The sequence below is a fragment of the Musa acuminata genome, chromosome BXJ2-9, assembly GCF_036884655.1.
Source record: "Musa acuminata AAA Group cultivar baxijiao chromosome BXJ2-9, Cavendish_Baxijiao_AAA, whole genome shotgun sequence".
NCBI classification, from domain to species: domain Eukaryota; kingdom Viridiplantae; phylum Streptophyta; class Magnoliopsida; order Zingiberales; family Musaceae; genus Musa; species Musa acuminata.
In genome coordinates this window covers 10,855,451-10,879,742 of record NC_088346.1, presented here as the reverse complement: position 1 = coordinate 10,879,742, position 24,292 = coordinate 10,855,451, and the positions used below count along the sequence as shown (strand labels likewise).

Sequence of the window (24,292 nt, the reverse complement as noted above, 5' to 3'; positions counted from 1 at the left end):
ACCCACAATCATTAAATTTAGAGTGCTCAATTCAAACCCAGGTCATTAAATTTGAAGTCTAAAATATTATTAATTATATCATATAATATATTTATTTTATTTTTCTATTTAGCTGTATGGAATCATCGGTTTCGATTCCAATTTCTAAGAATCGAAATCAAAATATATGACATTTTTTTAATTTAATTCGGAATCCTTAACCCGTTGACATGATTTAATTTTAATTCTGATTAGAAGTAAAGCATGATCGGGGGGAGACAAACCGAATTGACAGCCCATGATCGAATAGACTCGTAGAATCGATGCACATCCCAACGAAAACAGCGGCGGAATCCTCCCAAGAACTGATGCACTTGCAGCTAAAGACGGACAAATTCTTGGGGAATCGAACGAGGCATCAATTCCTGACGTGGAAACAATACTTCTTCGTCTTCTTCTTCATTCCTCCCTGCACCAAAGTCGAATCGACGTTGAGCTCTCAACCCCACCATGGCCACAGGAGCTCCTCACAGTGAAACAAAATTTAAAAGATGTTTTTAGATTCACAGAAAAAGCAAAAGAGGTTTTATCGACATGCAATAATTGATGTATAATAAATATCTCACGAGATTTCAAAAATCAGATTATATGTAAATATTTCATTTTCAAAAAATATAATAAAAATTAGAGATCAGAGAATGTGACTAAATTTTAATTTGCCTTACATCTTATATTAATATGATCGATTTTAATATAAGATTAGTTTCTGGTATGCATGTAATCTATTTTAGATGGACTTGATTAAGATGATCCAACAAAATTAAAGAAATATAATTAGATAGTCACAACTAACCAGTGAATTGGACTCTTACCAACTAAGAACTATGAATAGGGATCCCTACAGGCGAGTCAGCTGAGTCGCCGGTACATCACAAATCTTAACCTCGTCAGCCGTACGAACACCTTTCTCCGCTGGTCGAACAGCCTCCTCTCTTTTCGCGATCTCGCGCCTATAAATTTACCCCCATCTTCTTACTCCGACTTCTATATCCCCCCTCCCTCCCTCGCTCCCTCTTCCAAAGCATTACGGCGGACTCCTTCCCGTGAATACTCTGGTGCTCCTCTCGTGGCAGACCCGACCATGGCGGCGGATACCGCCCGCGTCCGCTGGAGGCGGGCGATGACGTTGGCGATCGCGCCCCGGGAGGCGGATGATGCAGCGGCGACCGACGACGAGATCGAGTACGAGATGGAGTTGGAGGAGCGGATGGGGTCGTCGCACGCGACTAGCCGCTTTCCGCTCTTGCGGTCCGGCCTCGGGCTCTGGCTCCTCGGCCTCGGGCTCGGCCGGAGCGCCAGCAGCGGCGAGACGCTTCTCAAGGGTTTCCTCATCCACCCCGATAACCGGTAACCAATCACCCCTCTCCGTTTGTTTTTTCTTCCCTTTTCTCTAAATTTCCTTATTTTCTTTTTTTTCGATTAAAATGTTAATCGGGCCGTTATTAACTACGTAACAACCACAAGATAATGGTCATAATATTCGAAGTCGGTGAGTTTACTGAGCAAGTCAAACTCGCACGATCTTCAAGTGATGCTCTTTTTTCTCCTGAACCCTGATATACATGTATCCCCCCTTATCGATATGACAAATACGGAAGAGATGGATACAAGGTTTAATCTATCCCATTTTCTGATTGCGATATTTCTTGACTGCACCAACTAACTCAGTAAATTGTCGTGATCGAGTCTAATGTTCATTGTAGATTTAAAAGCAGTCGGATGACTAAAACTATTTTTTCTGATTCTAAATTTCTTCACCAAGAGTTCGATCTTGAAGTAAAACTCTTTTTCTACTTAACTCTTATCGATGTGTGAAATTTACACCCTCGTAGAGCTTTTGAGACTCTCCAACTCGAAGGGGGCACTTTCTAGCAAATCACGGGTGTATTTGCTTTCAGGATTAGTTGTCTTTCCCCCCACATGTACACACGGAAAAAAAAGCAAAAAAAGAAAGCTATCACTTTCAAGTGGCAAAACCAAGAGGGCCCAGAACGTACAAATGAACGGCTTTCCTGCCAGGAAGTGTCATGCGAGAAAGAGAGCAAAAGGGTAGACGTCAATTAGTCTCTTCAATCGGGATGGCAAAATTCAAACGGACAAAAGTTGGGAATAATTTGTTGCTCTACACCACCTTCCATGGGACCAGATGTGAAGGGCTCAGTGGCACGTCTCCTCATCTTTGCCCATCTGCACCTTACTGTTTGTTCCCTGCCGATCACAAACAATATTATCTACCTGCAGTACGTGTACAGCTCCTGCCCGCCGCCTACGCGACCAGCCCAAAGCTGTTGACGCCAAATCCGTGCCGGGTGCCATAAGTTTCTTGGGTGAGGCAATTACGGCTTTCACCTGACTTGGCCGCGACAGGGTGCAGCGAACAGCATCATGGTCGGGTCTCTACCGCGCGTCCAGTGCTCACCACCGACACAAACGCTTCATGTCCGTGTTACGACTTAAGACACCGACACGTGCTTAAGCCGTTAAGCCCGTGATGGTGTTACGGTAACTCGCGGTGAGGGACTGACGGACGATGTGATGCAGGTGGTACCAGTTATGGACCCAGTTCATACTGCTCTGGGCGGTGTACTCGTCCTTCTTCACGCCCATGGAGTTCGCCTTCTTCAGGGGGCTCCCGAAGAAACTCTTTCTCCTCGACATCGCGGGACAGTTTGCCTTCTTCATCGATATCTTCGTGCAGTTCCGCGTCGCCTACCGCGATTCCCACACGTACCGCATCGTTCAATCTCCAACCGACATCGCCTTCCGGTTCGCCTATAATCCGTTCTTGCCCTTACGCCTTACAATTATAGTTTACTTTGGCAATGCTTTTCATCTGAGATTCCATTTTCACTCAATATATGCTTCAGGTACGTGAAGTCGAGATTTGTTTTTGACTTGCTCGGTTGCTTCCCGTGGGATTATATCCATAAGGTATGCTCCTAATTTACTCATGCCTGTATTTTTGGTCTAAGAAAATACTGGATGATTTTAAATCAAAATTTCCAACACAATCTCTTGTATGAGGATGTGTTAGGTTATATTCTTGTATGAAGATATTTGAGGAATTTCCTTAAGAAAATATGCGTCCGGATAATTAATTTTTGTTGTAGCTTTAATAAGAGTATCTTTGGACCCCTACAGGTGTCCATCAGTTTTGGAGTTTCTAGTTGTTTTATTCTCGATATGGAACACAATCACATGATCATCATTCAGGAATATTTCAGCCACGTGAAACTTATAATTTCAGGAAGAGCTTTGACATTCGGCAAAGATGAACAAAGAATTAATTTACGTGTATATACATAAATTCAATTATAGGAGTTAGGAACTTCAAAGTTCCATAATTTCACACATTTTCATATGGAGAATGAGGTTTGGACCAGGTATGCAAAACCGTATCGTACCGGTGTACCGAATAATTTTATATTTTTTTTCTATTACTATATCACTGTAGCACCGCTACCGTGTACTATAGAACTGTAGCATGCTACAGTGTAATACTATAGCACTGTAGCGGTATCGAGCGGTACCATTCGGTACTGCATACTAAGGTTTCGACCATTGAAAACAAAACAGCCACTAAACAAATAAATACAGTGTCATTTTTTAAAATTCATTTTGAATGATTTAGGATTTAATCATTAATTTTATGAATTATTTAAATTATTTTTTTTATCAAATTATAGTGAATAAAATCTGGTTAGCTTGAGTTGGATCAGATTAAAATTATTTAGATAAAGTCAATGGATCTAATTGTCCAGATCCCAATCATCAAGCTACTAAATATGAGTGTCATCAAGAACAAAATAAAAAGTGAACAAATTTCATTACTGTACAAGACATTGACCCAATGAAAGAAGATTTCACATGAAACAATTCCTAATTGTATTAACTCTACTTTTATTTGTTTTAACTCCTATTTTTTATTTGTTATCTAGCATATATACTGAAAAAGGTCACTCAATTTTTTGACATATTTTTTATTTTCTCATACAGGCTTCTGGAAATAAAGAAATAATAAGATATCTACTGTGGATCCGATTAACCCGGGCATGCAGAGTCACGGATTTTTTTCAGAAGATGGAGAAGGACATTCGCATCAATTACTTGTTCACAAGAATTGTCAAACTTCTAGTTGTTGAGCTCTATTGTACGCATACAGCTGCCTGTATTTTCTATTACTTGGCAACAACTCTGCCTGAGTCGATGGAAGGGTATACATGGATAGGAAGCTTACAACTGGGTGATTTCAACTACTCACATTTCAGAGAGATTGATCTTTGGAGGCGCTACGTAACATCATTATATTTTGCCATTGTAACTATGGCAACTGTTGGTAAATTTTCTTTGAGATTTTGAAATATAATTAGGAAAGTAAGTGTTCCACTAATACTAAAAGTGGCACTCTTCTATGGTCTTAGTCCTTTCTATTATGCCTTTCACGTTAAAATATAGAGCAGCAAGTGTTGAACAGACATCAGGCTTTTCTCGCTTATTTGAATTTAGATGTTAAATCTAATTGAACTTAGAAAATTGTTGGTTGCAATTTATACAACTTATGACAAAATAAGAAAGGACTTCATTGCAGGCTGATTCTTGAGCTTCACATAAAACACAAGTTTTTACAATTCATTCAGTAGATGGTTGCAGAACTTACTTTAGACTTCAAAGCCTAACATGTTCTTTACAGCTGAACACATATCAAAAGATGATTCAGTTCAGTTTATGCATATGACAAAAATATAGAGAGCCAGACAGCAAAAAATCATTCTTTTGAAACTGAAATGAGTAAGTTAGAAAAGGCTTAGTGATGGTTGCTTCAAATAATTGGCATTGTTCTAAAAACTGGAATCTAGTAACTGGAAAGATCCACGAGCCCAAATAAAAAAGGACAAACTGATTAGTCAAGAAGGTAATAAATCTTTAATAAAAAAAAAGATGGAAACTTGTTAGGTTGATGCTACTAAGGACATTCAGGACATGTTTTTGAAAGAGAAGTTAGTGAAAACTTCAAATGACTAGGATAGCAAATTTATTCTGCTATGACTACACTGGACTTTAGTAGGCAAACCTGTCTGGATTAAAAAAAAAAGAATATCAGATTATCCTTACATTGTTCTAGGCTAATTTCTAAACGTACTCTGCCATTCTGGATATTTTTACTTGAGAAGAAAAAAAGCAAAGTTTTAATGCCATTTGGAATCTGCATGAGAAATGTCAGATAAGTGTTACATATAAGACATTCAAATATATGTGATAGTTGTGTTGACCATCATATTTCTTTTAAGTTTTAACCATATATGTTTTCCCGGTACAATTTCCAACTTTCTTGAAGGATCATCTACATTTAATGTCATTATTACATAGTGATCTATCTCACAAACTCTTCATCGTTTTCATGTTTTATTATTATTTTTCTTCTTTCTTTTGTGAATCAGTCATTTCGGTATTTTGGTGGCAACAGGTTATGGAGATGTACATGCAGTCAATCCCAGAGAAATGGTATTTATCATGATCTATGTCTCCTTCGATATGATTCTGGGAGCATACCTTCTTGGTAATATGACTGCGCTGATTGTGAAAGGATCAAAGACAGAAAGATACAGAGACAAAATGAAAGATCTGATTAAATACATGAATAAAAACAGATTAGGAAAGGACATACGTGACCAGATTAAAAGACATGTACGATTGCAGTATGAGAACATCTACAATGAAGCTTCAGTTCTCCAAGATATTCCAGCCTCAATTCGTGCTAAGGTGTGTATAACAAGGGTCCCAGGACCATACTGGATACTAAATAGAACAGTTATGCAAGACACTTCATATGGTTTCCATTTTGTCTTGTTTCAGTTTTTTACTTTATTGAGTGCTACTTGTAGTTTCAGACTTTCAGTTCTACAGATGATGCACAGAGCTATTGAGTGTAGGAAAAGTTTCTAGCATACTAACTTTTGTTGAGTTGCATGGTCACAGTACTGTGTTCATATTATCATGTGCATTGTTGACAATGTTTTCTATAATCTGATCTTTGGTAACAACTTTGGACTTTATTTTGCAGATTTTTCAAGCTTTATATAAACCTTATATCGAAAAACTTCCGCTGTTCAAGGGATGCTCAGCCGAGTTCAAAAATCAGATTGTAAGCCTCCCCTACTTATTTGTTAAATAATTTATATAAATAAGCTAAGTTTATCTACATTATGTTGGACTTTATGTTAAGCAAGGCTTTCAAGAGATGAAATTCTACTCTTTGAATGCTTCATTCATGCAAATACCGAGTGCTCTCTTATCATCCAAAATGTTCATGTTGCCTTCATGATCCCAGGATATTTTAGTTCGGCCTTTCTGAAAAATTAGTTATAAACGAAACTTAAAGTTAGATTATAATTTATGATTGATTTATAGGTTGATTTATTTATGATTTCATGAACTGTTGGAGAATAACATGGTATTAAGAAATTACCTGTAAGGCTGCTTACATGTACAGGGTGGGCCACAATACAGGGTTTTCCCACTGTAAACTAGGCATTATGGATCTAAATCTTGAAATTCATCTCCTCATGTGCAGGGGTAAGACTTAAAACTCACCCTTCCAAAACCAGCTTCAATGAGAACCTCAGTGCATTTAGCTGCTATTCAAGGTGGCCAACATAGAGAAATAAAAATAGAGCAATAAAGTGATCTTAACGATTTCCGTCAAGGCAGATACATTCTTAAAAGCCTTGACATTTTGGGAACTCCTCTACAGCAACCTCAATCATGCAGCTGTATCTTACTTGAAACCATGTTGACAGTTATGTTATTAATTTAGCTTGTATGATGTTTGTGAAAAGAGCTTCTATAAACCTACTGTACCATCACAGGCTTAACAAGGGTGCACCATCTCAAAAATCTAAGCATGCTCTAGCTGATAGATTGTGAAATAGTATTTTGTGAAGGAAGAAGATGCTTAGAAGCTCATTTTATATCACTTTCTGAAGATTTATGAAGGCTCAAATTTCCTTATGAAATGATTAATACTCTCTACTAGATCAAGGATAAGGTAACCAGTGTTATGATAGATCCCTTGCCAAATGAGATTCATAATAAACTTGATTTATTGTTTTCATGATAGTTTGTCATTTTATTACATCTTTACTACCTTACAGAGCTAGTGCTACAACTCAAGTAAAATTCTCATGTGTATTTGTAACTTATTAGTACATCTGACATCTGAGCTTCCTTTTTTTCTTTGTTATCATTATATTAACATGGCTCCATTATTACAGTTGGATGATTTTTGTTATCTAGTACATTCATTTTGTGATAAAATTGAGGAAGACTATGTTATTTGTTAAGTTCGCCATTACTTGTTTCAACTTAGCCTTTGCAGTTTTAGTTTTATTTTCTAGTTTCTTTCAATTACTTGCATTAGCATTCAAAATTTCTAGGCACTATCATGGTTGAAGTAGTTCTAAACTAATGTCCGACAGACAGCTGCACTAGATTGATTGACAGATTTTAAACTAATTAATGCTTATATATATATATATATATATATATATATACACACACACACACATATGTATTTGCATTACTATGTTACTTTGTCTGTTATGTTAATATCCTGTGATATAGCTGCATTCGAAATTATGATAATTTTCTTGGTGCTTCAAGTTATATGTTTGCTGTATTTGTTATCAGGTGGTATTCTGGTTTTATGCTTGCAACAACAGTTAACAGCTGGACCACCTCACCTAGGCATGCGTATTTCTTGTGCTTTCATACTCATGAAAATAGATAAATGGCCATGCAACATCGAAAAATCATTGAATTAAAGCAAATGTTTAAACTGAAGCAAATTGATGAAATCTGATAACTTTATAAGGTGTCCTATAAATTATTGCTTAAATCAAATTTGCCAATCACCTTTGCTCATCAAGAAATTTGGATATAAAGAGCTTTTTTTTTCTTGTTGAACTCCTGCATCACATGCATAACAAACTTAAGCTCTAGTCATTTTTTATCTATATAGATTCATACATTTTAGGCCTGGATGTAAAGAGCCTTTTGTTTCCAGTTTTTTGTTTTAAACTCCTCCAAGATATAAACAAAAACCTAAATCTCTCGTTGAATTTGTCCCAAATTTCATTATCTGTTCTTGTAGGCATCAGGTTGTATTACTCGATATGGGCTTAAATTACTATTAGCTTAATATATACCATAGTTATACTTATAATGAAGCTGGACCATAGATCTTTATAGGAGTGTCATGAACATTTTGAAGCTTTCTTAATTATCTCCTGTATTTTGTCATGCCTGTGCATGGTCAGCTATCAGCAAAGATTCCATTCATATTGAAGGTGAACCATAAATTAAATTAGTGTTATGAAACATTCTGGAGTTTTCTCAATTATCCTCTGTATTTTCTTGTGCCTATGCATGCACATCTGAACTAATATTTCGTGCATCTTATTGCCAAAAATTTAAGGAGATTTTGCTTCTTGTTCTGAGAAATCTTCTTCTGAGCTGAAATGCCTTTTTTGCCTATAATGTTATGGGCTTGTGATTTTTACACCATGGAGCTTGTTGAGCCTAGTTCTTATCTTGTCCAAGATGATGATTTCTATAGTTCACTGAAATATAAAAACAGCTTATAATGTGATATGATGTGGCAGGTAATCAGGCTACAGGAGGAGTCATTCCTTCCAGGTGAAGTGATATTGGAACAGGGCAACACAGTAGATCAACTGTATTTTGTCTTGCATGGTGTTCTGGTAATGATCATAATCTAGTTAGCATGCATCTCTTTTATGATTTTAGCTGTCAGAATCCAATCTATGGACGTAATAAGGGACTATGAATCTCAAATGATATAATAGTGGCATAACCAGCATTTGCTAAAATGAGCACTTTGTTGTTCTAGCCTGTGTTCATAACTTGGATGATATGACACCCAGGATAATCTGACACATAGATGTTTTGCATATATGCATTTTCCACCTCGGATGTCTGGTATACTATGGTCTCTTACCGTGACCTATTATATTTTAGTTAGGTACTGAAGTCCAAATGAGATGATAGCATAATGGCTGACATTGCTCCATCTATTTCTCACACTTTTCAAACTCCAGGATGGAATTAAGCTTGTTGAAAATGGATTAGAAGAGGCGATTCTACAATTGGAGTCTGACAGCTCATTTGGAGAACTTGCCACTCTTTGCAACATTCCTCAGCCTTACACAGTTCGTGTCCGTGAATTTTGTACAGTCTTGCGTATTGATAAACAACTTTTCACAAATATTCTGGAAATATATTTTGTGGATGCTAGGACAATCTTGAATAACCTTCTTGAGGTAAATTTTCATTCATCATTGTGCTAGAATCTCTTTGTTATGCTGACAACACAATTGTTTTTGAGAACCTTCATATGTTATCTAACTGTTCATTAACATGGTAATTTTCATTGTGGAAGGGCAATGAGTCAAATAGCCATATCAAGCAACTGGAATCTGATATCACATTTCATATTGGAAAACAAGAAGCTGAGCATGCTTTAAGGGTTAATAATGCTGCTTATGGTGGAGATCTGAATTACCTAAAAGGTCTAATCAGTGCGGGAGCTGATCCCAAGAAGACAGATTATGATGGGCGTTCACCTTTGGTATGGAATTAGCGGACAATATTTGAAATCTGATTCTTACTTTTGTATTACATACAGAATATTCTCTTTTGGATTCTGATCAAGTTCTACATTCATGTTCTCTTTCATTGTTGGTCAAAAGATCTGGCATGATTCTCTAGATGTTCGGTTTACCATGGTCCTTAATAAGAAGGTTTGATTGTATAAAATGTTAGTTACATTGGAAAAAGGACATCATAAACTTAAAATTCTGCCAAAGTATAATCTTCTAGTTCTTTGATTAGTTTATAATAATTTAGAAGTGCTCTTTCAGCTGAGTTATAAATTATAAATCCATAATGCTTGGCTGCATTCATGATGCTTCATGTCATTAATTACTTCTATGCTCTATGTTTGATCACCTTGAAATACACATATACACATACAAATATTCTTTAGATAATTCTTCTTCGATTGTGCTAAACTTGCTCATGCAAGTTGAAAGTAGGTTGCTTTCATGATATACATTAGGTTTGTATCATGGTCTATAAAATAAGTGCATGCCTTTACCAACTGGAACATGCATCACTAGCGTTATAATCAGGAACCTTTTAGAGAAACAGAAGCATCTATCATATGTTTCAACTATCAGACATATGACTCCTTTTACACATAACACTTACTAATTATTCCTTATGATTGGCTGCTTCTAAGATGTCAAAAGTACCAAATTCATTGCTTCCTATTTTTATTCAGCTTTCAAGATGAACGACCTAACTCAAACTATTTCCTGTCAGCATCTTGCGGCTTCAAGAGGGCACGAGGATATCACTTTGTTCCTCCTTCAAGAAGGCGTAGATGTCAATCTTTCAGGTACCTTTTTTGAGCTTTTGTACAAGTCAATTTGCTTCATGCTATAATATCTTCATGTTTCTATAACTTATATCACGTTCATGTCAATCAGATAAATTTGGAAACACACCATTGTTAGAAGCCGTTAAGCAGGGACATGATCGTGTGGCTTCTTTACTCTTCAGCAAAGGGGCCAGGCTAAATATTGGGGAACCTGGTTGCCATCTTTGTACAGCTGTTGCAAGGGGGGACTCAGATTTTATAAGAAGGGTATTAAAGTACGGAATAGATCCAAACTCAAAAGATTATGATCAACGTACACCTCTCCATATAGCTGCTGCCGAGGGATTGTATTCAATTGCAAAAATGCTCATAGAGGCTGGGGCAAGTGTCTTTGCTATTGACAGGTACTGGCTTGATATTCTACTTATTCTGAATCTGTTTGATCTGTGCCCATTTTTATAGTTGATGTTCAACTAGGAACTTAGACTTCTTAACATTCAACGGATTATCATGTTTTGTGGAACTCTCTTAGTATGCCATGATATTGCTGATTCATTCCCAGGATAATTATCATATTTATGCTTCAAGGATGAAGAATGTTTGAAATTTGTATTATTTGTCATGATAAAACACAAAGCAGGGTCTGCCATACCGAACCGTACTGCCAGGTACGGGCGGTACGTATCGGTCCGAGAGTACTGTAGTACTGTAGCAGTACTACAGTACTCGGCGAACTTGGGTGTACCGCTCGGTATACCGTACCATACCGGTACCGAGCCCAGGTCGAAATACCGGTACGGTACAGTATTTCGAACCTTGACACAAAGTTATACACACAGGTCATGAGACATTGCACATTCATTCCGGAACTTTCTTCAGTCTTTTTTTTTCCTCTTTTAAAAATCTAATGGCAGTAATTGTTATACATGCTAATATTCCTTAAAAGAATTGCTAAATTACAGGTGGGGAACTACTCCATTAGATGAAGCAGTAAAGAGTGGAAACAGATCCATGATGGTGCTGCTGGAAAACGCAAAATCTGATGAGCTATCCACGGTTCCTGAGTGTGCTCAAGAAATTAAAGGTATATGCATCCTAGCTTTTATATTCCAAAGACTTCCCATAGATCTTATTCTCAAAGTTAGGAATGTTTTTAAGGATAAATTACTCTGTCACAAACTTTTTGTTCGAGGCAAAATACATAATTAACGCCAAAATTATGCTTTTTATTACTGTTTGTTCATCTTGCAACAGCATCTTAATTGCTCATACCCCATAAACCTATCATTTTAAACCTGTTGAACCAATATGTGTTTATCGGTTGTTTATCAGTTTAAATAAGCATTAATAGCGGATCATATTGCTCAGTACCACTTGCTGAATAGTTTATTTTCATCATGTACAAATCAATATATTGGTCAATATTTTGGTATGTCAATATTGATGTCGGGCTGACGATTAAAACCATGCTCAACCACTGTCGTCCTGACCGAAGTATAATGTTACATTTCTACTATTTATAATCTGTGAATAACCGTTTGACATTCTTTTCTTTCCCCCTCAGACAAAACACAGCCTCGGAGGAGATGCACAGTGTTTCCTTTTCACCCATGGGACCCTGAAGAAAAGAGAAGAGAGGGCGTAGTGCTGTGGATCCCTCACACCGTAGAAGAGCTCATCAAATCCTCAAATGAGCTATTGAATTGCTCAGGCTCACGCATACTATCAGAAGATGGAGGCAGCATATCTGATGCAGCCATGATCTCCGACAACCAGAAGTTGTACCTGGTTGCAGATCACAATACTACCGACATGAACAATTCCTAGATCGGGTAGGCATCCAATATTCGCTCACCTCAGATATCAGTTATATTTATCTGTATAATAATTCATATAATTCATTTCCTAGTATTCTTTTGTCAAAACCAACACTCCAAATCCAAGCATATCACCGAATACATTTTTGTTGTTGCAATCTTACAGCTTTGTAAGTATGCAATGTATTACAGGCATGAATCAAGTTACATTTACTCCCACAAAGGGATGTAAAATAATTAGGTGATGTAAAATAAATAAGGCATTAATTTTAATATGATGTAAAATAGATGTTTTTCCCAATCAAAGGGATGCATCATGGAATATTTTACCAATTTTTGATATGTTGAGGTCCCCAACGCCTAACAAAAAAGAAGCAAAGGATTGGACTCGAGATCAACAAATTGCCGGCCTCCATAAATATTTTACCAATTTTTTTTTACTGCAGATGATCTTACATTTTTCCTTCTTATTAATAATGATACTGTTGAATTTTGTCTTTATGTTTTTTTTTCTTGGAATTAACTATTTATCAAAATACTTGACGAAGTTGAAATTCTAACTCAGATATTTATTTATTTTCACTTGTATCAATCCATACTTAATAAATATCTTATTCCGGCTTAAGCGGATTGGATACATATTGATATTAAAAAAACATCATCCGTTGTCTAGGAACACTAATGGATAAGTAGCGAAGATGTCATCTGATGTAATAAGATAGACCTTAGTTGTTGATAGATCCCGTATTCACCACATAAATTGTTTGATTCTATATATATTCTCATCTCAAAACAGTAGTTTGCTTTTGAGGTGGATACTTGATTGAATTGGATGGGCTTGCATAAGTAGTTTGCTATCTTGATTCATCCCCAATTCGGCCTTATCTCAGCCAAGGATGCTTCCAACGTGATCCGAGTTGCATCAATCTCACATACATATAGGGTTTAGGGTTAGAGATGGATCATATTAATCGAACTGTACAAGATTTAAATACATGAGAGATGCACAGGCACGTAGATAAGGGGGTACTTTTGTTCATATGTACATGAGAAATGTCATGTGCAGAGGATCTTTAATATCTGAAGACTAATAATAATGATAACCATACAAAATGCAAACTTTTTATCAACAGGCTTCTTCTCAAGTGCATGTATGTGCATGCTCATATAGTTTGTACTGGAGGGAAATCCTTGTCATTATTTATGTGATCTAAAGTACCAGTATCACACACAATGAAAGAAAGGTTATATATATATATTTCTCTCTACTCAATTGATGCCCCTAATAAGAAACTGGTTGTATCTTCTTCATCATCATACTCACTCATTTGATGCCTCAAAGGACATACTACCAACCCATTTAATAGACATCATGAGCTTGGCTTCGCTATATTTCCTTCTTTTCCTTTCTCTTCCAACTGTGTATCTTTACATCGTTCTCGCCCCTTGGACGTGAGCTATCATTTCGTTCAAGCCAAACCGATGACCTAGGAACCGGCGAAGTGCTTGCAAGCTCATCACCCTCTCGGTGACAAAGGGATCTGTCCCGCTTTGGCTCGATTGTTTGACCCTCCCTAATAATTCACAGGACATGATGCCAGCCTTGTCTCTTTTTCTTTTGTTTGTTTTCTGCGCTCGGTCACTGAAAAAATTGGACCAAAGCACCTTTACTTTTGCTGCATCATGGCCATGTGTTCCATGGCATTGTACAGTTCTCACGACTTGAGAGGGGCATCTCAGCTTTCATACCTCATTTGTTCAACCTGACCACTCACTACCTGTTCCTTTTGTCTTTCTGTTCTTCTCTGTTGCTTTTTCTCCTCAGATGCATCGGTTCAAAAATTGCTTGCGCTTCAATTTGTTGCATCTACTTAGGTGCATTAGGTTTTAGCATTTGCTAGCAGAAAAGATTGAGAGAGAGAGAGAGAGAGAGAGAACAGACTTGGTCAAATGTAGATGTTAGATGTTGTATCATTAGGCCATTAAATGTTATCGTTAACATTTTAGCAAGTGATATAAATAGCTAAATTAGAACAGACTTATTCTCTTCTCTTTTGTTCTTTTACACATTCTCAACGTCTATTCATCATTTTCACGGATCTTCATTGACAGGGACCACTTGGTCTATCTCGATGCACCTTGAGAGTACGAGGGATTGTCCATTTATTTTGCCCTTTCGGAGTCACAGAGCTCCAAAAAACACTTCTAAGGATAAGGGAGGCACGATTGCCTTATGAGCCCTTGGCTCTCCTACTCCTTAATCGATGTGGGACTAAATTGATCATATCAGATGACCTTCCCTCGTTGGGAGCCAAGGGCTCAAGGGGGGTTTGGGCCGCTCGGGCCTTGCGGTAGGCGCCAATCTGATAGGGGATCACTTGGTCTATCTCGATGCACCTCGGGGGCGCAAAGGATTATCCGCTTTGGGTGAGTGCGATCGAACCCGTATTATTTTATCCTTTTGAAATCACAGAGCTTCAAAAGATGTCTATGAGGGTAAGGAGGTACGAGCCTTTGGCTTGGATAGTAAAACACATGAGCTTAATTAGGTTGATCTAATCTTACCATGCTACTGCCAAGAAAGTAAAAGAGAAAACTTGCAGGAAATGATTGCTTCAGCTGCAGCCACTTATCACAGCTCATCTGTGAGGGAGACAGGGCCCCATATATTCTTGGGAGTTGCATGATATCCCATGTGGGGATGGAATGAGCTATGCAGAACTGGAATCAGATATCCACATTGCTGTGTTTGCTGTTCGGTGACATCAAGGTAGAAGAACATCAAAGAAATGAAAAAGGACAAACTGAGAGGGTGTGTGTTTGTTTGTCAAACAAGGAGTGAATCTCAATGGTTCCACTAAATAAAGATCATGTTTTTCACCAAATATTTCATTTATTTGTTATGATTATTGATTCTCCGAAACCTTCTTGCAAGCATCCGAAGAGCAGCACTGAGAAGTCGTGAACGGGTTGCTCCCTGCGCTATTAAAAGCCAATCTTTGCTTCCCCTTTCCACTCCCATCCCTTTCTTCCTCTCTTCTTCTCTTTAGAGAACAGAGAGGGCAAAGAAAGGAGGCTCTTTTCCTCTTTTTATTTGAACTAACCCACAGGGGAGTAAGCAGAGAGATGTTGAGCTCTTTGTTTACTTCAGCTTTCTTCTTCCTCTGCTTCTTTGCCTGCTCTCCCCTGTCCTTGTTCTTGTCCGATGCGTCTGCTGGTGTTACGCATAGCCTTCCGACTCTGTCGTTCGAACAGGGGTACACCCAACTCTTCGGCGATGGCAATCTGATGTTGCTCCGCGACGGGAAGCGGGTTCACATCTCCCTCGACGAGCGAACAGGTCTTCCTACCTCTCCGTTTCTTCAAAATCGCACCTTTTGATCTTTTCCTCATGTTACATGATGGAAATGTGGCCGCTTTGTGAACGCCTCAGGTGCTGGATTCGCGTCCCAGGACCTATATCTCCATGGCTTCTTCAGCGCCTCCATCAAGCTTCCTTCCGATTACGCCGCCGGCGTCGTTGTCGCCTTCTATGTATGCTTCTCCACATAGGCTTCTCATCAGTATAATCTTTGTTTGGCTCATTTGTGCATATGTAGTCTTCTATGATATCCTGTGTTATGCCACGATATGTATTTGTCACCAAAGATGCAAATGTTTTTTGTTTGATCCATCACACTAATCTGAATAGCCTATGTGATTTTTCTTCCCTTGGTTTTGGTCAGCTTTCGGTAATCTTCAATTGGTCATAGGCATACGTTTTTGCATTGGACTTCCAATTAGACTATTATGTTGCACTACAAATTCTGCTATCTTTTGCTCTTAACCCCTCATTTGGGGTTCTTATTTCAACGAGTATTCATAAATTGTTTTTATTTCAGAACCTTGCAGTAGACGTTTGATTCTGCCATATATTATAATAAACATACAAACGACTTATTTACCTTCTGACGTGATAATTTGCATTTAGCCTTTGTCTTAGGTGCTGGAGGCTAAGGCTTCTACGATTATTTGGACTGTTTCTTCTGTCTTCTTGGTTTAATCTCTACGAATGGTCTTGATGATACAAAATTTGGTTAGCATTTCCCATTTTATTTTCTTGAGCTGCAGATGTCGAATGGGGATGTATATGCGAAGACCCATGATGAATTGGACTTTGAGTTCTTGGGAAACATAAGAGGGAGGGAGTGGAGAGTTCAGACCAATGTCTATGGAAATGGTAGCACAGCTGTCGGAAGGGAAGAGAGATATGATCTCTGGTTCGACCCAACTGAGGATTTCCATCAGTACTCCATCATATGGAACCACGAAAGGATCATGTAAGTCCTGATAGTTGGAAGATTACAAGTTTATACAAGAAGAGAAAGAAAAACTATAAATTGTTTGGTCATTTCGAATATGATTAATCTCTTTTCTCCTTGGTGATTCAGTGTATTGTTTGTTTCCTGATATTCAAAGAAAACATTGTTTTTGAAAGTTTTGATGTTGAAAATGTTGGTGAAATTGTCCACTTGGTAATATTTATCATTTTATATGCTTAAGTGTAGTCTTTTCATTTTTCTTTGGACTAAATGTTTAGTAGAAAGGTATTAAATTTTAAAGGAAGTTCCAATGACCATTTTGCTACTATTCCTTGAATTTGATATTCTCCCTATCATTTTTGTGTTAGGTTTCTTGCTCATTTTATAATCTTATTCTTCCTTGACATGAATAGTGCTTGAAGTTCCGAAAGCATCGACCAGCGTTCATTTCCTTTGGCTCTCTTTTGATAAAGTTCAACTATCGCAAAGCACTATAACGAAACAAAAGCCACATAACAAATGATGCATACATGGTTTGCTAGATTTAGTGCTGCCAGGCTTATGTATCATTTTACTTAACTTCATCTTATTGTGCAGATTCTCCATTGATAACATTCCAATCAGGGAAATAGTGAGGACTGGGGCCATTGGTGGGTGCTTCCCATCCAAGCCAATGACCCTCTATGCCACCATTTGGGATGGTTCTACCTGGGCTACTTCGGGCGGGCGCTACAAAGTCAATTATAAGTATGCACCGTATGTTGCTGAATTCGAAGATCTTATCATCGGTGGTTGTGCAGTGAACCCCATGGATCATTCTTCAGATTGTGAGAAGCCTGACACTGCCATCTCCGATTCATTGACAATGTCACTGGAGCAACAAGCTCTTATGGATCGATTTCGTAGGAGACATATGACCTATTATTATTGCTATGACCGTGACCGGTACCCGATCCCTCCACCCGAGTGCAATGCCGATCAGATCGAAGCAAGATTATTCTACGGACGGGATGGTGTGAAACTTGGAGACCACAGGGGTCGCCGCAGGAGAGGCCAAAACAAGCACAGCAGAGTGACCCAAGCTGATGCTGCATTTTAAGTCTAATTACTTCTCGTTGGAGTAGACCGAATTCGCGCTGTATAGTGCGAGGATCAATTGAGGTTTGTTTATCATGTAGAGATGTTTAGATCAGTTATATCCATTGGTATTTCGATGCTAGGTTTCAGTTGTTGCTGGCCAATACTGTTTTGATGCCACTGTCTTCATTTTATATGTATATTATCATACTTGATTGCTAATGATCCGTTCACCCGAAATAACAGGAAGAACACAATTCACAAAATCAGAAAGGTTAGCAAATTTTTATCTGCTAGTCAGGAAAGGCAAAATTAGTGTAGGTATCATTTTGTGAACTTTGGCAATGTCTCTGATACAACATTGCTATGATTTAAAATATGTGAGTAATGCTCTACAGATTTTTGTATTGGAAAGAGGAAACCTTACAAATATGTGAGTGATAAGGCACCTATCTATCAGAACCCTACCTTCTCTCCAAGTAATGCTCCATAGATTTTTGTATTGGAAAGAGGACACCCTACAAATATGAAAGTGATAAGGTACCTATCAGAAACCTTGGTTATTCTTGGAACCTTCATCTTAACCCATCTACTCATTTGAATCACTTGAAGTTTATCATATGCAAAATAAGTAGGTGGTTGAGACAAAAATAGAAGTGGAGTGGATGGATAGTGTTGGAGAGACTCCTTTGTAATTTTACCATGCATGCAGGTTATCCATCCTGTGTAGAATATGCCTTCCACTTGCATAGGAAAGAAGAACACATGAAAGAAGACATCTTGAGTAGGAAACTGATAAAGACCTTTCCAAATTTTGTTATCTCACTTTGGCTTTTCATCTTAATTATTGTTTGTTATTTTATTAATTTTATTGTATATATTTTTTATTCAAGGCAGGATGGATTTCTCAAACAAAAAAAAGGATCAATGTATTAAGAATTGGTGCAATGAATTAAACCTAACCAAATTAACAAAAAAAATTAAAACTATAATTATATGAAATGAAAAAAATCTTTTAAGATTTATAAAAAATTGAAATATATTTTGGAAGGCATAAAAATGCATGTATCATATTAAAAAAAAAATATAAATGTATAAATATTTGAATAGGTTTGGTTATATTAAAATATATAATAAAATATAACTATGTATTTATAGTCTAAAAATTATTTTAAATTATAAAAATAATTTATTTTATGGTCCGTTTGATATTTTAAAATATTCTATGTTTATATATTGCACAAATAATATTGTAATTGATTTTTTAAAACTAAAAATATATGAATTTTATGTTGATATGTATTTTGGATTTTTATAAAATTATAATATTCTTATATTAAAATATAACTCAGACTTTTAAGTTATCCAACTGAAAAGTTTGAAGATGGATTGAATTCAAACCGGTTAAAATTTGATCGAACCAAATCAAACCAAGCCTAACAAATAAAATAATCTAAAAAGTATATTTTAGAACTTGTAAAAAACATTCAAAATGTTGTTTCTATTATGGATTTTTTATAGTGATTATCTTATGGAAATCATAAGCTATGCATTTAGACTTTCTCTTGTTTTAACACTATGTTTGAAAAATCAAAATAAAAAATAATAATTACACAAAAAAAATCTATTCTAGCTAATTTGAAAACATAACATTCAAGAATTCTTGTATGATGATAGACGAATCGTGTTTACACCTCATAAACATCAAGAAAATATACATTAAAATGCGTCCATTTGCTTTATTGATATCACCGCTACGTGCTAGAAAATTAAAACAAATAATTGAGGACTTTTATTTATGCACATCAAATTTCTATTATCATTATTGAAGTACTATGCATACATTCTTTCTTTCTTGTAGTTGCCTAATCTATACCATAATTGATTATAGAATATAATCTTAAATAGAATACATAACTAAAATAGATAGATCCACTCAACTTACATAAAAAGATTGACTATTTTTGTCATTTTATATTTGAATTAAATCCAAAAAATTGTGGTATCTTCTTCATGATTTCAAGCATAGAGATTTTATGGTCCATAAGAAAAGTTATCCTCTTAAATTGGCAGATAACTGAGTACATTATTACTAAGTGCATTTCCCTTCCATTTCCCCCCCCCTCTCCAACTCCTTTATATACCCTCCTTAGTCTCCTCTCCAAGGCCAACGCAAGCATCGGAAGCTCGAGAGGATCAAAGAGAAGGTGTTCTTCCTTGATTTGTCTAAGGTCACCATTGTTGTTCCTTGGGTGATAAAAACTTTTATTGTTTTCTTTCTGAATTGTATTTAGTCTTTTCATGGTCAATGAGGTTTTGTTCGGCCTTCGGGGTTTCACAATGCAGGGATTTGCTTTCCTTTCTCGTTCTCTAGCTTGTGTTTGCGATGGATCCAAGACGTGCATCTGTCAGCAACCTCACCTGTTGGCATGGGAAGCCCGACGAGCAGAGTTGCGTCAACTATTTAAAGAGCGGGTTGCCCCGCCGCATCCTGTACTACAAGCGTGGCGAGTGGACGGATTTTCCCGAGTCGGAGAGGAAGGTGATCATCAACGGATGCCGCCACCAGATGCCCTGTATGTACGCCTTGTTTGGTTGCGAGCTAGTGCTTGTTGACCTATTATGCATGGTCATGTCGAACTCGACGACAAAGAAACGTAACTCCGTGGCATGGATCGACGAGGCCGATCGATGCTTCTTCCCTAGCCAATCATTCGACGAGGGAGCCGATGAACCCAGCGAGCAGGTTTCTGGTGCGGTCAGGCCACAGACGTCTTCTGTTCCGCCCCCTCCTGCCCCGGAGGCTAACGTACACAATCTGCAGAGGGACAGTTCAACCTTCGTCCTCATACGGAAAATTTTCCTTTCGGGGATGCCATCCTTTGTTAAACCCGAGAATGTAGTGTGCATACTCGAGTATGTTCCAAAAGATACTTCCGCTCTAGTGCAATACCATGCATTTGAGAGTCAGCTGAGATCCAGGATAGAGAAGCGTGGGGATGCAAATGTCAGGGACGCATGGTTTGGATCAACGACGCAGGAAATCTTCAGAATTCTGGCCCATGGATTTGGGTCGGCGGTCGCACCCACCGCAGGAGCAGCTTTCGGCAGCGGCATCTACCTTACGCCATGCGGGCGTTCCTTCTCCAGGTTCTTTGTTTTGGGTGATAGTAACTACTGCTGCTTCTTGCTTCGATACAACTGTGTGATTTGGCTCTTTCGAAAACTTCTGCAGCGTCAATCTTTGTGGTGCTGACCAGAACGGAGTACAGTGCATGCTGCTATGCCAAGTCATCTTGGGAAAGGAGGAACTAGTCTGGCCTGGTTCCAAGCAAAACTCACCCAGCAGCGATAAGTATGATTCTGGGGTGGACAACCATGCTGAACCCAGGTGTTACGTGGTATGGGCTCGACATGCAAATAGTCGTACTCTTATTCTTCCTAAATATGTTGTCGCTTTCAAGTTGCCACCGAATCTCCAAGGTATGTGATGATCAGAACCCAAGACATTAGATCATCTTCTTTGAATGAGATCTTCGTTCTTGCTTGTGGCAGCGTACTTCTTTGATCTAAGGGATGTCCGCTTTGACAAGTATCCGATAAGAAACATTCCAGATTTCAATCGGCTCACTGGTCCTGTGAGCGTACCGACCTTCTCTCCTCTGCTGGTACTGTCGATATGAATGCTTCGGTCGGTGAGGTTTAAGCCGCCCTAATTATTACATCATTGACCGTCTATTTCAGAGAGAAATGTACGTGGCACTTCCAGATGTGGCACACCCGTTGCTGTATACTGTGGTGTACGCTATGGTGCAAAACCACATTTCTCCAGTAGACAAGGAGTTGCTCTACCGCCATCATCTTGAGTTCCAGGTACGTCCGTAGCAGAACATTTGTGTTTGATGTAGCTTATTTGGATCATCCATTGAGCTTGTTCCATTGATTTTTCTGGTTCCATGGCTGTTTCACAGGCCTTTGCGTCAACTGATGATGAGTTCTTTAGGAAGATAACGGTGATTTTAGGGGATCGGCTTCCTGTATCTGAACTAAACAGAACCAGAGATCATGTAAGTTGGCTTTCTCTTTGTTTATGCTGCAGTCACATTATATGCATGTCATGACACTCCTTGGGAAATGTTAATGGTTTTACAATCTCACGTAAAGAACAGATCTGATGAGAGAGTTGTGTTACACATATTTACTATTAAGGCAAGCAAAGTTTCCACCTCAATATAAGTTATCTTGCAGACGGGCGGAGTCCAGCGTGGATGATGCCATGTCGAGGAGGAAGCCAAACAGCATTGCTGCAAAGAAGGCTAATGGCTGATGCGGCAACCGAGGGAGCTTAGCTATCAGTTCATTGCTGCACATAAGATTTCTGAGCCCATTGGCTCTTTCGATCTATGTTTACTAAACCTATAGTAATAATTCCTTTCACCGATGTATGTTCCGTGGCTATCATTTGAATCATATAAGCATGCAATCTGGAATCTCAGATTTCTTAAGGGCATTGGTTGCTTACCTCATGCTTGCTTTGACATTGACTTCCTTTGAGCAGCATTTAGTTGCTTTCATGTACAGATTTGCAGACTAATTGCTGCAGAATCATCAACACTGACCAAAGACTATTGATTGTCACACAGTCTAAAATCGTTAATGTTAATACGGTATATCATTATCTTTTTACTGAATGCTCGTTCATCTTTTTAGTCACGTCATACGAGTAGATAATATCGTTTATCTTTGCTATTTCATTGTTTCATCTTGCTACATTGATTGCGTTGTCATCTTATAAAGTTAAACAACATCATTTTATTCCAACAAATTTATCCCTTCCTTTTCCTTTGTGCAAGTTTCTGGTATAACTTTCTTAGATAAATATTACTTTTATTAATCATACAATTCTACAAGATTTATGTTATATGTAAAGTTACTCTTTTGTCTAGTTTTGTTTTTATATAGGAAAATGAGATGCAAATTTTCTTGTGTTCTATGTTGTATATAATCCATATGGTTGAAAAGAGCCACCATGTTGGCATGTATCTAACATTCATTGTTTTTTTCTTCTCTTGGTTTCCGTGTATTTAACATTTGTGTTTTGGTTTTCTTGGTTTGCATTGTCACATAAAATAGAGACCAAGGATTTTATTTCATTCAAAATAAAAAAAATGGTGGAAGAGAATGAAGATGACAAGCTCTCGTAACATTCCTGTTAATTCTTATGAAGTGAAGTGAAGTGAATCAATTATAGGGAATAATGATAGTGCGAGGTACGTGAATAAGATATTTTTGAGCTAGTTAAGAGTGGTTATAGTTTATACTTGGTTGAAGTATAATCCGAAGCTAGAATTTTTCTAGCCGGTGAAATCCCAAACCCAAACCCCCCAATGGAATAGCTACACAAGAGAAAATGACTTAGAGAAAGGGTTACAAATTGTGGCATGATTTATGTTATTCCCAAGACTCCATTTAAAATTTTTCAAGCACTTGTACTCAAAATATTTAAAGGATGTACCAAATCTCACTGCAGTGAGTTCTAGAAAACAAGAAAAAATTAATGAATACTCGAAAGACATGTTTTTAGGGAATTCAAGATTAAGATCAGAATCTGTTAGAGATATTCTTTCAATCAAGTCAAATTTGATCTTCGTTCTAGTTAATAAACTAGAAAATTTTCTTTAAGATGATGGGAAAATGAATAAAGAGAATTTTTATGTAAACTCGTTGGAGGAGATGCTCAAGATAAGCATAATAGTGAAGAGGGTTATCTTGAAGTAGGCAACTCTCCTTAAATGGAGGAGGAGTGTCGATTGGGCTAAAGTTATAAGAAATGCTCTGCCAAGCATGGAAGTGTTGACGTGAGAGGCTTACAAATGTTGAAGTGTGCTTCGATCTCATTTAAACAAACATGAAAGAGCACTACCAAGGTTGGCCACTCAAAATGAGAAGTAATGCATTCCAAGTATAAGATTATTGTTCTCAGTACTGAAGAATTCTAGATTTCTAGATGAGAGCAATGCACTTATTGAATTCATTGTAGGGTTAAATAAAAGCAACTTAAAATAGGAAGTAATTGGCTAATGGATATAAATATTACACTTAATGGTTGAACGATTTATGCAAAGGTGGACATGAGTGCGATTCATAATTTCATCGTTGATCATAAAGCTAGAGAAAAGTTCATACTAAATGAAAGTGTTGGAGGCAAAAGAGATCTTCAAGTCTAATCAAGATAGAGATATGGAGAAGTACCAATATGATAATAGTGATATTAGATGATTTTAAAGTAATTCTTGATATGAATCTCATATGCAAGATGCCATTCGTCAATTCCTTCATGTATTCGCATGGGCGATGATGACCCTTATGTGGTCTCGAGGAGTGAAAATAGATCCTTAAGAATTATTGACGACGTAATTAAAAAAAAAAGTCAATATAAAGATTATAATATTATAATAATCAATATTCAAGTTACTAGAGGTTGTATCTACACAATTATTTCGAGTTTGAGCCGAAGCGAAGCCTCTAATGATACTTTATATCATGTCTTAATTGCTCACATTTTAATACCTCACTTTTCTTCGAGAAAAAATAAGATT

General features: G+C 37.4%; 2 protein-coding genes across 2 annotated transcripts; both read left to right on the top strand.

The window, feature by feature from the left end:
- The first annotated feature begins 954 nt into the window (after nucleotides 1-954).
- LOC135583747 (potassium channel KOR1-like) lies at nucleotides 955-12,510 on the top strand. Its single transcript, XM_065125660.1, has 13 exons — nucleotides 955-1,386; nucleotides 2,581-2,805; nucleotides 2,907-2,970; nucleotides 4,036-4,375; nucleotides 5,504-5,799; nucleotides 6,101-6,181; nucleotides 8,700-8,798; nucleotides 9,156-9,377; nucleotides 9,497-9,685; nucleotides 10,441-10,516; nucleotides 10,608-10,902; nucleotides 11,461-11,582; nucleotides 12,063-12,510. Exons 1-13 carry the CDS (start codon nucleotides 1,121-1,123, stop codon nucleotides 12,323-12,325), a joined length of 2,538 nt encoding a protein of 845 aa, XP_064981732.1. The 5' UTR covers nucleotides 955-1,120; the 3' UTR covers nucleotides 12,326-12,510.
- A 1,925-nt stretch (nucleotides 12,511-14,435) lies between these two features.
- LOC135623107 (probable xyloglucan endotransglucosylase/hydrolase protein 28) lies at nucleotides 14,436-17,885 on the top strand. Its single transcript, XM_065125661.1, has 4 exons — nucleotides 14,436-15,655; nucleotides 15,749-15,849; nucleotides 16,426-16,634; nucleotides 17,214-17,885. Exons 1-4 carry the CDS (start codon nucleotides 15,442-15,444, stop codon nucleotides 17,713-17,715), a joined length of 1,026 nt encoding a protein of 341 aa, XP_064981733.1. The 5' UTR covers nucleotides 14,436-15,441; the 3' UTR covers nucleotides 17,716-17,885.
- The last annotated feature ends 6,407 nt before the right edge of the window (nucleotides 17,886-24,292 follow it).